The sequence below is a fragment of the Hyperoodon ampullatus genome (assembly GCF_949752795.1).
Source record: "Hyperoodon ampullatus genome assembly, chromosome: 8".
Lineage (NCBI taxonomy): Eukaryota > Metazoa > Chordata > Mammalia > Artiodactyla > Ziphiidae > Hyperoodon > Hyperoodon ampullatus.
This window is the reverse complement of record NC_136921.1, coordinates 12126671-12141627: the sequence shown is the minus strand read 5'-3', so window position 1 is coordinate 12141627 and position 14957 is coordinate 12126671. Positions and strand designations below refer to the sequence as shown.

Sequence of the window (14957 nt, the reverse complement as noted above, 5' to 3'; positions counted from 1 at the left end):
CATATTACTAAATAGTAAGCCATATCAAAAATCTGTCATCCTACCTTTGGTATATTAGAATGACCAAGCATTATGGTAAATACAGTTATAGAAGCACTGTACATAGCTTAAGGTCACTTATCTGGTGACCTCAATGATCAAGAAACAGACAAGAATTTGGAAGGAGGTAAAAATGACTGAGCAGACCACTTGCTTTGCTTACATAGATGCCACTTTGTGTTTTCTTCATACAATCTTAACAGCATGATCAAGCAAGCTTAATTATCTTTTTAACTGGCCTCTATTAGTTCATGAGCAGTGAACTACAAAGGGGGGTAGAGGTACAAGTAGAGAAAGGACAATGGCAGCATCAAACAGTAAGAGCAAAGAAAAAGCCTAAAATGTGTACAACAGGTATCAAAACTAAAGTGGACAAAATAGTTGGGAGCCATTTAATGTAGAGAAAATACAGCTCCACATACTACTCAATACTCCCATTCAGAGCACCACCTAAACGAGCTCCAGAGACGGGCACGAGCCTCGGCTATCAGCGCGGACACCAGAGATGGGCATGAGACGCTAAGGCTGCTGCTGCCGCCACCAAGAGGCCTGTGTGCAAGCACAGGTCACTATCCACACCTCCTCTCCCGGGAGCCTGTGCAGCCCACCACTGCCGGGGTCCCGTGATCCAGGGACAACTTCCCCAGGAGAACGCACGGTGCGCCTCAGGCTGGTGCAACGTCACGCCGGCCTCTGCCGCTGCAGGCTTGCCCCGCACTCCGTACCCCTCCCTCCCCCTGGCCTGAGTGAGCCGGAGCCCCCGAAGCAGCTGCTCCTTTAACCCCGTCCTGTCTGAGCGGGAAACAGAAGCCAGAGGGCAACCTACACGCAGAGGAAGGGCAAAATCCAAAGCTGAACCCCGGGAGCTGTGCAAACAAAAAAGAGAAAGGGAAATCTCTCCCAGCAGCCTCAGGAGCAGCAGATTAAATCTCCACAGTCATCTCTGGAATACCTGAATAGCCAACGAATCAACCCAAAATTGAAGTGGTGGACTTTGGGAGCAACTGTAGACTTGGAGTTTTTTTCTGCACCTAATTTGTTTCTGGCTTTATGTTTATCTTAGTTTAGTATTTAGAGCTTATTATCATTGGTAGATTTGTTTATTGATTTGGTTGCTCTCTTCCTTTTTTTAATTAATATATATATATATATATTTTTCCCTTTCTCTCTTTTTGTGAGGGTGTAAGTGTGTGCCTCTCTGTGTGATTTTGTCTGTATAGATTTGCTTTTACCATTTGTCCTAGGGTTCTGTCAGTCCATTTTTTTTTTTAATAGTTTTGAGCACTGGTTATCATTGGTGGATTTGTTTCTTAGTTTGGTTGCTCTCTTCTTTCTTTCTTTCTTTTTTATTACTTCTTTATTTTTTTATTTTAATAAGTTTTTTATGTTTTATTTTAATAACTTTATTTATTTATTATTTTATTTTATTTATGTTTTCTCACATTTCTTCTGAGCTGTGTGGCTGACAGGGTCTTGGTGCTCCGACCAGGTGTCAGGCTTGAGCCACTGAGGTGGGAGAGCCGAGTTCAGGACACTGGTCCACCAGAGGACTCCCAGCTCCACGTAATATCAAACAGCAAAAGCTCTCACAGAGATCTCCATCCCAACACTAAGACCCAACTCCACTGAGCGACCAGCAAGCAACAGTACTGGACACCCTATGCCAAACAACTAGCAAGATAGGAACACAACCCCACCTATTAGCAGAGAGGCTGCCTAAAATCGTAATAAGTTCACAGACACCACAAAACACACCACTGGATGCGGTCCTGCCCACCAGAAAGACAAGATCCAGCCTCATCCACCAGAACACAGGCACCAGTCCCCTCCACTAGGAAGCCTACACAACCCACTGAACCAACCTTAGCCACTGGGGGCAGACACCAAAAACAACGGGAACTACAAACTTGCAGCCTACACAAAGGAGACCCCAAACACAGTAAGTTAAGCAAAATGAGAAGACAGAGAAACACACAGCAGATGAAGGAGCAAGGTAAAAATGCACCAGACCAAACAAATTAAGAGGAAATAGGCAGTCTACCTGAAAAAAGAATTCAGAGTAATGATAGTAAAGATATCCAAATTCTTGGAAATAGAATGGAGAAAACACAAGACATGTTTAACAAGGACTTAGAAGAATGAAAGAGCAAACAAACAATGATGAACAACACAATAAATGAAATTAAAAATTCTCTAGGAGGAATCAATAGCAGAATAAGTGAGGCAGAAGAACAGATACGTGACCTGGAAGATAAAATAGTGGAAATAACTACTGCAGAGTAGAATAAAGAAAAAAGAATGAAAAGAATTGAGGACAGTCACAGAGACCTCTGGGACAACACTAAACGCAACAACGTTTGAATTATAGGGGTCCCAGAAGAAGAAGAGAAAAAAAGGGACTGAGAAAATATTTGAAGACATTATAGTTGAAAACTTCCCTAATATGGGAAAGGAAATAGTCAATCAAGTCCAGAAAGCACAGAGAATCCCATACAGGATAAATCCAAGGAGAAACATACCAAGACACATATTAACCAAACTATCAAAAATTAAACACAAAGAAAAAATATTAAAAGCAGCAAGGGAAAAGCAACAAATAACATACAAGGGAATCCCCATAAGGTTAACAGCTGATCTTTCAGCAGGAGCTCTGCAAGCCAGAAGGGAGTGTCAGGACATATTTAAAGAGATGAAAGGGAAAAACCTACAACCAAGATTACTCTACCCAGCAAGGATCTCATTCAGATTCGACAGAGAAATTAAAAGCTTTACAGACAAGCAAAAGCTAAGAGAATTCAGCACCACCAAACCAGCTTTACAACAAATGCTAAAGGAACTTCTCTAGGCAGGAAACACAAGAGAAGGAACAGACCTATAATAACAAACCCAAAACAATTAAGGAACATACATAATGAAAATTACCTTAAATGTAAATGGATTAAATGCTCCAACCAAAAGACATAGACTGGCTGAATGGATACAAAAACAAGACCCGTATATATGCTATCTACAAGAGAGCCACTTCAGACCTAGGGGCACATACAGACTGAAAGTGAGGGGATGGAAAAAGATATTCCATGCAAATGGAAATCAAAAGAAAGCTGGAGTAGCAATTCTCATATCAGACAAAATAGACTTTAAAATAAAGACTATTACAAGAGACAAAGAAGGACACTAAATAATGATCAAGGGATTGATCCACGAAGAAGATATAACAATTGTAAATATTTATGCGCCCAACATAGGAGCACCTTAATACATAAGGCACATGCTAACAGCCATAAAAGGAGAAATCAACAGTAACACAGTCATAGTAGGGGACTTTAACACCCCACTTTCACCAATGGACAGATCATCCAAAATGAAAATAAATAAGGGGACACAAGCTTTAAATGATACATTAAACAAGATGGACTTAATTGATATTTATAGGACATTCCATCCCGAAACAACAGAATACACTTTCTTCTCAAGTGCGCATGGAACATTCTCCAGGATAGATCATATCTTGGGTACCAAATCAAGCCTTGGTAAATTTAAGAAAATTGAAATCATATCATTTCCAACCACAACATTATGAGACTAGATATCAATTACAGGAAAAAATCTGTAAAAAAGTACAAACAAATGGAGGCTAAACAAACAAACACTACTAAATAACCAAGAGATCACTGAAGAAATTAAAGAAGAAATTAAAAAATACCTAGAAACAAATGACAATGAAAACATGATGACCCAAAACCCATGGGATGCAGCAAAAGGAGTTCTAAGAGGGAAGTTTATAGCAATAGAATGCTACCTCAAGAAACAAGAAACATCTCAAATAAACAAACTAACCTTCCACCTAAAGCAATTAGAGAAAGAAGAACAAAATATCCCCAAAGTAAGCATAAGGAAAGAAATCATAAAGATCAGATCAGAAATAAATGAAAAAGAAATGAAGGAAATGACAGGAAAGATCAATAAAACTAAAAGCTGGTTCTTTGAGAAGATAAAATTGATAAACCATTAGCCAGACTCATCAAGAGAAAAATGGAGAAGGTTCAAATCAGTAAAATTAGAAAGGAAAAAGGAGAAGTAACAACTGACACTGCAGAAATACAAAAGATCATGAGATATTACTACAAGCAACGATATGCCAATAAAATGGACAACCTGGAAGAAATGGACAAATTCTTAGAAAAGCACAACCTTCCAAGACTGAAACAGGAAGAAATAGAAAATATAAACAGACCAATCACAAGCACTGAAATTGAAACTGTGCTTACAAATCGTCCAACAAACAAAAGGCCAGGACCAGATGGGGTCACAGGTGAATTCTATCAAATATTTAGAGAAGAGCTAACACCTATCCTTCTCAAACTCTTCCAAAATATAGCAGAGGGAGGAACACTCTCCAACTCATTCTACGAGGCCACCATCATCCTGATAACAAGACTGGACAAAGATGTCACAAAAAAAGAAAACTGCAGGCCAATATCACTGATGAACATAGATGCAAAAATCCTCAACAAAAGGCTAGCAAACAGAATCCAACAGCACATGAAAAGGATCATACACCATGATCAAGTGGGGTTTATCCCAAGAATGCAAGGAATCTTCAATATATGCAAATCAATCAATGTGATACACCATATTAACAAACTGAAGGAGAAAAGCCATATGATCATCTCAATAGATGCAGAAAAAACTTCTGACAAAATTCAACACCCATTTATGATAAAAAGCCTCCAGAATATAGACACAGAGGGAACTTACCTCAACATAATAAAGGCCATATATGACAAACCCACAGCCAACATCTCTCTCAGTGGTGAAAAACTGAAACCATTTCCTCTAAGATCAGGAACAAGACAAGGTTACCCACTCTCATCACTATTATTCAACAAAGTTTTGGAAGTTTTAGCTACAGAAATCAGAGAAGAAAAAGAAATAAAAGGAATCCAAATCAGAAAATAGGAAGTGTCACTGTTTGCAGATGAAATGATACTATACATAATGATGCTACCAGAAAACTACTAGAGCTAATCAATGAATTTGGTAAAGTAGCAGGATACAAAATTATGCACAGAAATCTTGCATTCCTATACACTAATGATGAAAAACCTGAAAGAGAAATTAAGGAAACGCTCCCATTTACCATTGCAACAAAAAGAATAAAATACCTAGGAATAAACCTACCTAAGAAGACAAAAGGCCTTTATGCAGAAAACTACAAGACACTGATGAAAGAAATTCAAGATGATACAAACAGATGGAGAGATATACCATGTTCCTGGACTGGAAGAATCAACATTGTGAAAATGACTATACTACCCAAAGCAATCTACCCATTCAACATAATCCCTATCAAACTACCAATGGCATTTTTCACAGAACTAGAAAAGAAAATTTCACAATTTGTATGGAAACACAAAAGACCCCGAATAGCCAATGCAATCTTGAGAAAGAAAAACGGAGCTGGAGGAATCAGGCTCTCGGACATCAGACTATACTACAAAGCTACAGTAATCAAGACAGTATGGTACTGGCAAAAAAACAGGAATATAGATCAATGAAACATGATAGAAATCCCAGAGATAAACCCACGCACATATGGTCACCCTATCTTTGATAAAGGAGCCAAGAATATACAATAAAGACAGCCTCTTTAATAAGTGGTGCTGGGAAAACTGGACAGCTACATGTAAAAGAATGAAATTAGAACACTCCCTAACACCATGCACAAAAATAAACTCAAAATGGATTAAAGACCTAAATGTAAGACCAGACACTATAAAACTCTTAGAGGAAAACATAAGCAGAACACTCTATGACATAAATCACAGCAAGATCCTTTTTGACCCACCTCCTAGAGAAATGGAAATAAAAACAAAAATAAACAAATAGGACCTAATGAAACTTAAAAGATTTTGCACAGCAAACGAAAACATAAACCAGATGAAAAGACAACCCTCAGAATGGGAAAAAATATTTGCAAATGAAGCAACTGACAAAGGATTAATCTCCAAAATATACAAGCAGCTCATGCAGCTCAATATCAAAAAAACAAACAACCAATCTAAAAATGGGCAGAAGACCTAAATAGACATTTCTCCAAAGAAGATATACAGATTGCCAACAAACACATGAAAGGATGCTCAACATCACTAATCATTAGAGAAACGCAAATCAAAACTACAATGAGGTATCACCTCACACCAGTCAGAATGGCCATCATCAAAAAATCTACAAACAATAAATGCTGGAGAGAGTGTGGAGAAAAGGGAACCCTCTTGCACTGTTGGTGGGAATGTAAATTGATACATCCACTATGGAGAACAGTATGGAGGTTCCTTAAAAAACTAAAAATAGAACTACCATATGACCCAGCAATCCCACTACTGGGCATATACCCTGAGAAAACCATAATTCAAAAAGAGTCTTCTACCACAATGTTCACTGCAGTTCTATTTACCATAGCTAAGACATGGAAGCAATCTAAGTGTCCATCAACAGATGAATGGATAAAGAAGATGTGGCACATATATACGATGGAATATTACTCATCCATAGAAAGAAAGCAAATTGAGTTATTTGTAGTGAGCTGGATTGACCTAGAGACTGTCATACAGACTGAAGTAAGTCAGAAAGAGAAAAACAAATACCATATGCTAACACATATATATGGAATCTAAAAAAAAAAAAAGTTTCTGAAGAACCTAGGGGGAGGACAGGAATAAAGAGGCAGATGTAGGTAATGGACTTGAGGATATGGGGAGGGGGGAGGGTAAGCTGGGACGAAGTGAACAAGTGGCATGGACATATATACACTATCAAATGTAAAATAGATAGCTAGTGAGAAGCAGTCACATAGCACAGGGAGATCAGCTCAGTGCTTTGTGTCCAGCTAGAGGGGTGGGATAAGGAGGGTGGGAGGGAGACACAAGAGGGAGGGAATATAGGGATATATGTATACGTATAGCTGATTCACTTTGTTATACAGCAGAAACTAACACACCATTGTAAAGCAATTATACTCCAATAAAGAGGTTAAAAAAATACACAACAAAATCACAGCAGCCACAAGAAGTCCTCTCTCCCGGGCATGTACTAGTTATTTTATACAGAGTTTAGATCAGGGACTTCAACTGTAGATGCCCACTGGGGGGCCATGCTCTTCCGAAAAGCAGGTGAGAGGGCATGGTGGAGACTCGAGCCCCCAGACCTACACAGCTTCCAGCAGTGGTGAGGATCCAGTGACCTGTGCTAATGAGCTTCCAATTTCTCAAGGGCAGCCATAAACATATTAATAGTATAAAAACAAACACTGTGAGGACAGAATGAAACATGCTGAAGGTTCAGATTTAGTCCATGGCAGTTTGTGACCTTTGGTTTGCACTGCAACTCCTCAGGGGCAGTGACCCTGGCCATCTGGTTCACTGGTGTGTACCTTGTAGCTCTCAGAATATACTGTTGAATTGAATTCTTACCAACAAACTTGTAGGACAGGTGTTATATCCATCTTACAGGAACACCACAGAGCTCACCAATGTCAGAGTTGGGATTTGAAGCTTGGTCCATGTGCTCCTAAGCCCTATGCCTTCCAATAGAACATCATGGTGGCAAACCCCCATCCTGGGAACTGCTCTCAGGCTAAGGCAATGAATACAAGACTTTGTCCAACCACAGAAAAAATTGCAAAGAACTTAAACCTACTTTTCTGTTTTCTACTTTCCCACAAATCTGTGGCTTCTGGAGCCAGGGGCCAGCAGAGGAGAGAGATGTATGGTGGAGTGAGAGCACCCAAGAATGCTTGTCTGTGGGTCCTTCAAGCCCCCTCTTTCTGTCCATCCCTCCCTCCCTCCTTTCCTTTCCTGTGCCCCATAGTAATACCTTGGTCCCTAACTGTGATCACAGTGAGATGAATTTAGTAAAGAGAAGTCATATGGACAGAACCATACACAGAACAGAGACATCAGAAATACGGCCAGTTTAATGCAACATTGTAAATCAACTACACTTTAATTTAAAATAAAAAATTTTTTTAAATTAAGAGGTAAGCCCTGGAGCAACTGAATTACATAAACCTCCACGAGGATAACCCTGGCTGAACTAGTAATCCACACTCCAAGATGTTAGCTCTGAGAAGCGACTCAATGTGAAGGAAGAAAAATATTTTAGAGCCAATAAAAACTTCATTATGAAGATTAAGTAACAACATAAAAAAATAACTGTGGGACTTCCCTGGTGGCGCAGTGGTTAAGAATCTGCCTGCCAATGCAGGGGACACAGGTTTGAGCCCTGCTCTGGGAAGATCCCACATGCCGCAGAGCAACTAAGCCTGTGTGCCACAACTGCTGAGCCTGTGCTCTAGAGCCCGTGAGCCACAACTACTGAGCCTGCGTGCTGCATCTACTGAAGCCCACATGCTTAGAGCCCATGCTCCGCAACAAGAGATGCCACCGCAACGAGAAGCCCATGCACCACAACGAAGAGTAGTCCCTGATCACCACAACTAGAGAAGCCCCGTTCACAGCAACGAAGACCCAACACAGCCAAAAATAAATTTAAAAAAAGATTGTTCTAAAAAATAAAAAATTAAAAAATGACTATAAAAAGTTGAATTAAAGAAGCAGACAATAAAATGTAGCCTACTTAAATTGATAATTACAATTATGTTTATTCAACATATGCATATTAAGGACCTAACTTCTCGTTGAGTTGACAAGGTTGGTTCAGGAAGAGCTTAACCATCACCCTCACCTAAGGCTCTCAGACTGGAACCTTACTTTCATGAGATTTCCTGGGGAAAATGGAAAAGAGTGCACAGGGGCTGATGGTTAGGCTCCTGGACACCCCAGGATTAAACCCCTGTAATAAGGGCTGTCTGCAGCCTCCAGGGGAGGGCCCCCGGGGGCCGTGATTTTATTCTGAGGGACCGCTCTGCCTCAGCCTGAGTCCCTTGGAATGGTCAGCAAATAGAAGTCACCGTGAGAACTCATGAATCCTCTGGCATGAAATATCACGTAAACTCTGACGAAGCCAATATCTACAGCTCCACCCGATCTCTCATCTGGATCCCTCACTTGAATATCATCCCACAGCCTACTTGAGACCTCCACCTGCTTGTCTAAGCGGCACCCCAAACTTAAAATGTGCCCAACAGCACTGCTTCCTCTCCTACCCTCCACGCCTGCTCCTCACATTGTCTGCCTATCTTGGCTCCATCCTTTATTTCTCTGCTTTTCATATCCCACATCCAGCCTCACAGCCAGTCTGCTGGCTCTATGGTCAAAATATACCCAGAATCTGACCACTTCCCGTCACACCCAACAGTAATAGGTACACCTGTCCGCCATCATATTTCACCAGGATTTCTGCAGCAATGGCCCAGCTAAATCTCCCTACTTCTTCCCTTGTCTCCTCTGGTCTGTTCTTAATAAAGCTACCTGAGTGATCCAATTAAAACTACTGTCAGACTCCTCTCTCCTTAAAACTCTCCACTGGCTGCTCCATGTCATCCAGAGTACAAGCTCGAAGCCAACCCACCTACAATGATCCACGCTCTCTAACCCCTCCTAACCTCCAGCCATTTGACTTCAGGTCTGCTCCGTCCCTCACTCTCTCCACGCAAGCCACACCAGATGGTGATGGCCTTTATTGCCATCGGCCATACTCTATATTCACCCATCTATCTGTTATATGGTGTATGTCCTCCCAACAAAGTAGAGGCCCCCAGAGGGCAGAGATAGTGTTCTGGTCCCTGCTGTATGCCCAGCACCTGGAATAGTACCTGGAACATAGTAGGTGCTCAATAAATATTAGTTGGCTGAACAAATGAATGAATGATGAATGAAAGGATAGAGATGATTTTTTGTCATGAATATACTTACAGATTCAAAACATACAATATATATATCACTATAAATTGGAGAGAGGTACAAGTGAATTCTATCTCTATCAGTCTCTTTTAACTAGAAAGATTGATACTGGAGAGAGTTACTCACGGGCGGCCCTGGAGATCCTCTGGCACCAGGAAGGCCTGGGTAACCTTTTTCTCCAAGCCGCCCAGGGAGTCCCAAGTCTCCTTTACTCCCTTGCCTCCCAGGAAGACCTGGAGGGCCGGGTGGGCCTGAGGGACCAGGCTGGCAGGCACAGAGCCCTGTGCTTCCTAGACAGAGGATAAAAGGCAGCTTTGTCAAATTTCCTGAATGAAATCCCAATAAAGTCTTTACTATACAAAACCAATAGGGCGAATAAGAACAAAAAGGGTCTGATGTGCACAATTCTTATCACAGACAACTGATAACATGTGATGTGCAGAGCACGGGGCATGACCTGGGGGTAGCTATGGTCTATGTGGGTGGACATATCATTTCCAGACAAATGGGGTGTTCTGTCTTAATAAACACAAACTGACAAAATCTAGGGGAAAAGCCGATGTCTGATTCTATGGAAGAAACTTTGAAAATAAGAAAGTTTCTTATTTTTAAAAGTTTAGAAGTCTCTTATTTGGTTCCTAATAAAAAAAAGGCTCTTAATTTGGTGCTTGCTGAAAAAACAACAACAACAACAAAACTGGTTAGAGCATAACCTCTGGGCATTTAAAGAATCCAAATCATATGTTAAGAGGGATTATTGATTGTATTGCATGTTCCAGCTAATAATTCACTACAGTGCATTTTCTAATCATCGGGACCTTTAGTTTAAAAAATGCCTTTAGGATAGTCAAACTCCTCAGCTCTCATACCCACCTGACTCAGTTGGTCAAAAAGGCACCAAACAGGGCTTCCCTGGTGGCGCAGTGGTTGAGAGCCCACCTGCCGATGCAGGGGACATGGGTTCGTGCCCCGGTCCAGGAAGATCCCACATGCCGCGGAGCGGCTGGGCCCGTGAGCCATGGCCGTTGAGCCTGCGCGTCCAGAGCCTGTGCTCCGCAACGGGAGAGGCCACAACAGCGCGAGGCCCACATACCGCAAAAAAAAAAAAAAAAAAAAAAAAAGGCACCAAACAATTTAGGGTGTAGAAACATAGAGCTATAGGTATTTGATGAGTCTGGGAAAGATGGGACCCACAGAGAGAAACCAAAATTAAAGATCAATACTGTCCTATCCCTGCTTTTTTCAAGGAATTGAGAGGATCCTGTGGAAAAAGTCATCACTTTGAGGCAAATTTCATGGCAGGTAAGTGTCTCCTTTATGCTGTAAGATATAGATTTGACTTTTTGGTAAGTTCTAATCACATCACAAGCACACGGTGAGTTAAGTACTCACAGGGGTAACTAAGGTGAGTGAAAAATCTAAATGAAATCCACATTGTACATTTCATAATGCCTCCCGATCCTCCATATGTTGTTTTCTAGAAATTCTACTTTGATGCATACTTGCCTTTTTCTCCTTTTGAGCCTCTTCTTCCTGGAGGACCCACTTTGCCTTTTATTCCTTGTGGTCCACGAGGCCCAGCACTACAATATACAACTTTCCAGTGGGAAAGGGGGTGGGCAGAGAGAATCACACAATTTTTGTGAACATCTGATCTAGAACATCTGATCTAGAACGTCTGATATAGATCTGATATAGAACAAGTAGAGCTTGGTGTGTTCACATTCACACCATCCCCTCAACACCATTCTTTCTTCCATTCCTTTCTTATGATTCTTTCTCTCTGCTATAAGAATATGTATACAACTAGACCATACAATTGTCACAGCAAGCTTCTGCTACCATAACCATTGATAACCCTATCTCTAATCTCAGCCCTAATTTAATGGATTGCAGAGCAAAGTAGTGGATAATAAAACAAACAAATATACCAAAACAAAACAAATTTAAAAAAAGCTAAAAGTAAGTATATGGCAAATATATTTTCCCCCTTAATTATCAATAATTACCTAATAAAGAAAGCATAAAGCAGGGTTTGTCAAAGCAAAAATTCAGAGACATCTGATTAAAAATGTTACATAAAATGCAAACAATAAGTTCCTTGTCTCCCCAAATATCAGTAAGATAACAGACAGTAAAAGAATATTATAAAAAGGTTTAATCTTTCAAGACAAAGAAGAAGAGAAACAAAAGCAAACAAAAAAAAAAGTGAAAAGATTTAGCAGACCTTAAAAAGCTGAATTCCAAGCAGGCTGTGGGGAAAGCAGAAAAAGAACACAATTTACCTAGGAAATATCTTCCAAAGTTCAAGAATTGGTACCTCTGAAGTAGAATGACAGTGAGACCCCAAACAGGATGATTGGTCAAAGAAGCAGCTAAATAGTAAGAACACCTTCTCAAAAACTGCAGCAGGAAAAAACAAACCCCCTCAAAACTGGAGGAAACAGACATGAAGTAAGAAGAAATCTTGAAAATAAACTATATAGTTTAGAAAGCAGACAAGGGAAGGCATTTCATTCCCAAAACAGAAACAGGCTGCTGCAAAAAGAAACATTAAAAGGGAACAACAACAAAAAGAGAGAGAGAGAGAGAGAGAGAGAGAGAAAAAACAACAGCAACAACAAAATCCTCAGAAATTTTTTAAAAAATGGTTATGAAAGCAGAAATTTAAAAATTCAGGAGCAGACTTGGAAGATGGAGTTGAGGAAGTCTACCAGAAAGTGTTACAGAAAAATAAAAAGGTGAAGAATAATAGAGTGAAGATTTGAAAAACAGACATGTAGGATTGATTCTCTAACAGACAAATATATTGAGTCCAGAAACAGAAAACAGAGGGAAAAAAAGAAGGACAAAGTATCTTCAAAGAAATACTTCAAGGGCTTCCTTGGTGGCGCAGTGGTTAAGAATCCTCCTGCCAATGCGGGAGCCCTGGTCTGGGAAGATCCCACATGCTGTGGAGCAACTAAGCTTGTGCACCACAACTACTGAGCCTGAGCTCTAGAGTCCATGAGCCACAACTACTGAGCCCACAAGGCACAACTACTGAGCCCATGTGCCACAACTACTGAAGCCCACATGCCTAGAGCCCGTGATCCAAAACAAGAGAAGCCACCTCAATGAGAAGCCCGCGCACTGCAATGAAGAGTAGCCCCCGCTCACTGCAACTAGAGAAAGTCTGCATGCAGCAACGAAGACCCAATGCAGCCCAAAATAAATAAATAGAATAAATACATTAAAAAAAAAGAAATACTTCAAGAAATTTTTCCAGAAATGAAGGATTTGTGTTAAATTGCTCCTAGTGCCTACAAATGCACCCACACTGAGGTAAATCACAGTGAAATTTAAGGACATTGAAAACAAAGGAGAATTCCTATAATCTTTCAATAAGAAAAGGGGTTTTAAACAAAGAATCAAGTATCTAAAGGTTACCGGACTTCTCAGTAACAACACTAAAAAGCAATGGAAAATGCCTTCAAAAACCTGGAGGAAAAATTATTCCAATCTAGAATTTTATTTTCAACCAAACTATCAATCAAATTCCACAGTAGAATAAAGGTATTTCAAACAGTGAAGATTCCCCAAATATATACATTTTCTCACAAAGTATAATGAGTAAACCATTAGAAGAAATATGTGAGTTGTGGAAACAAAGGGACCCAGAGAGACAGAGACAGACAGAGAGATAGAGACAGAGACTTCCTAGGATAATGGTGAAGGAAGATCTCCAGGCAGTGTCGCAGCATCAGCTTTTAAAATTGCAACCTGACCTAATTTAAACAGGTCAAAAAGTTCCAGATGAGATTTATTCAAAGAGGTAATACTAGTAATGAGTTAAATGTATGATTAAGAGATGTATACAATTCCAGACGGTTTGAGGTTGAACTAGCAATAAGTATATTGAAAACCAAGCAAACACACAAAGATATGACAATTATTACCAAACTGTTATGCTAGGAAAGTAGTATCATATATTATTATATGGCTAAACTGGTGAATAGCATTTATATAACCCTTCTGTGTAAACACTGTATATTTATTTAACTAAAATTATGACGATAACTATATTGATAGGTTGTAGGAGTGGAAAATGGCACATGTGTGGTGGGTGGGGAAAGAGGTGAATTCACCCGCTACAGAGGAAAGTCAATAGATAATGCGCAAACTGAAAAATTAAGAAATAGCAACACAAGTATGTTGAATGGCAATATAGAGGCAAATACCAAGAGATCCAGCTAATTGTGGGGAAAATATTGCCCCTGGGGAGGAGAGAATAGGAGAAGGGGTTGCCTGGGATGGCAGTTTTTTCACAAAAGGCTTTGTAGAGCTGTTTGACTCAAGCCAGGTCCATACATAACTCTATAAAAATGACAACTACATTTAAAAAATAAAAATTGTGTTAATTTACAACATTCTATCAACATACTTAAATTCCCATCCAAATATTTTCACATAATTTAAGTGATGTGGTAGTCCAACATCAGCTTACTTTTTTGTATTATTAATACTACTAACTTGGCTTATGAAATATTAGATAACTTTTTTAAAATTTGGAAAGTCACATTTTCTGAATGATACTGCAAATATCAAATGCAACATAAATGCTAGTGAATGTGAATGAAGAGCACTTTACCATCTGATCCTGGAGGTCCCGGCAACCCTGGCACTCCAGGCAACCCAGGTGGTCCCTGGTTGCCTGGTTTTCCTGGAGCAGAATCAGCTCTCCCAGGAATACCAGCTGCCCCTGGAAATCCTGGATGACCAGAAAACCCTCGTGGCCCAGGGGGTCCCATCATGCCTCCAAGAGAAATCAAGAATGAAAACCACACATACTCTCATATTACATTTTTCTGTAGAAGAAATCAAAATCAGTACATTCTTCTTAGGCTGTGGAATGTTTTTAAGGCAAAAAAATGTAGTTAAAAAGTAACTATGCCTCACCTCTTTTGAAACAAGCACACAAGTGGTAATAAAGGTTTAGGGAATCGGATTTTCTTATCTTTTTGTCTATTCTTTAGGATTATTGGAAAAGAAATATACATTGTTTAATTAAAATTA

General features: G+C 39.9%; 1 protein-coding gene across 1 annotated transcript in view; it reads right to left on the bottom strand.

Annotated features, from left to right (window-relative positions):
* Positions 1-14957, bottom strand: part of COL4A4 (collagen type IV alpha 4 chain) — a gene marked incomplete at both ends in the record, with an annotated part of 128805 nt that overhangs the window by 54502 nt on the left and 59346 nt on the right. The window contains 3 exons of the mRNA XM_079709903.1: positions 10029-10188; positions 11405-11498; positions 14533-14697. Coding sequence (XP_079566029.1) covers positions 10029-10188; positions 11405-11498; positions 14533-14697 — 419 coding nt within the window. The remainder of the gene's footprint in view (positions 1-10028; positions 10189-11404; positions 11499-14532; positions 14698-14957) is intronic.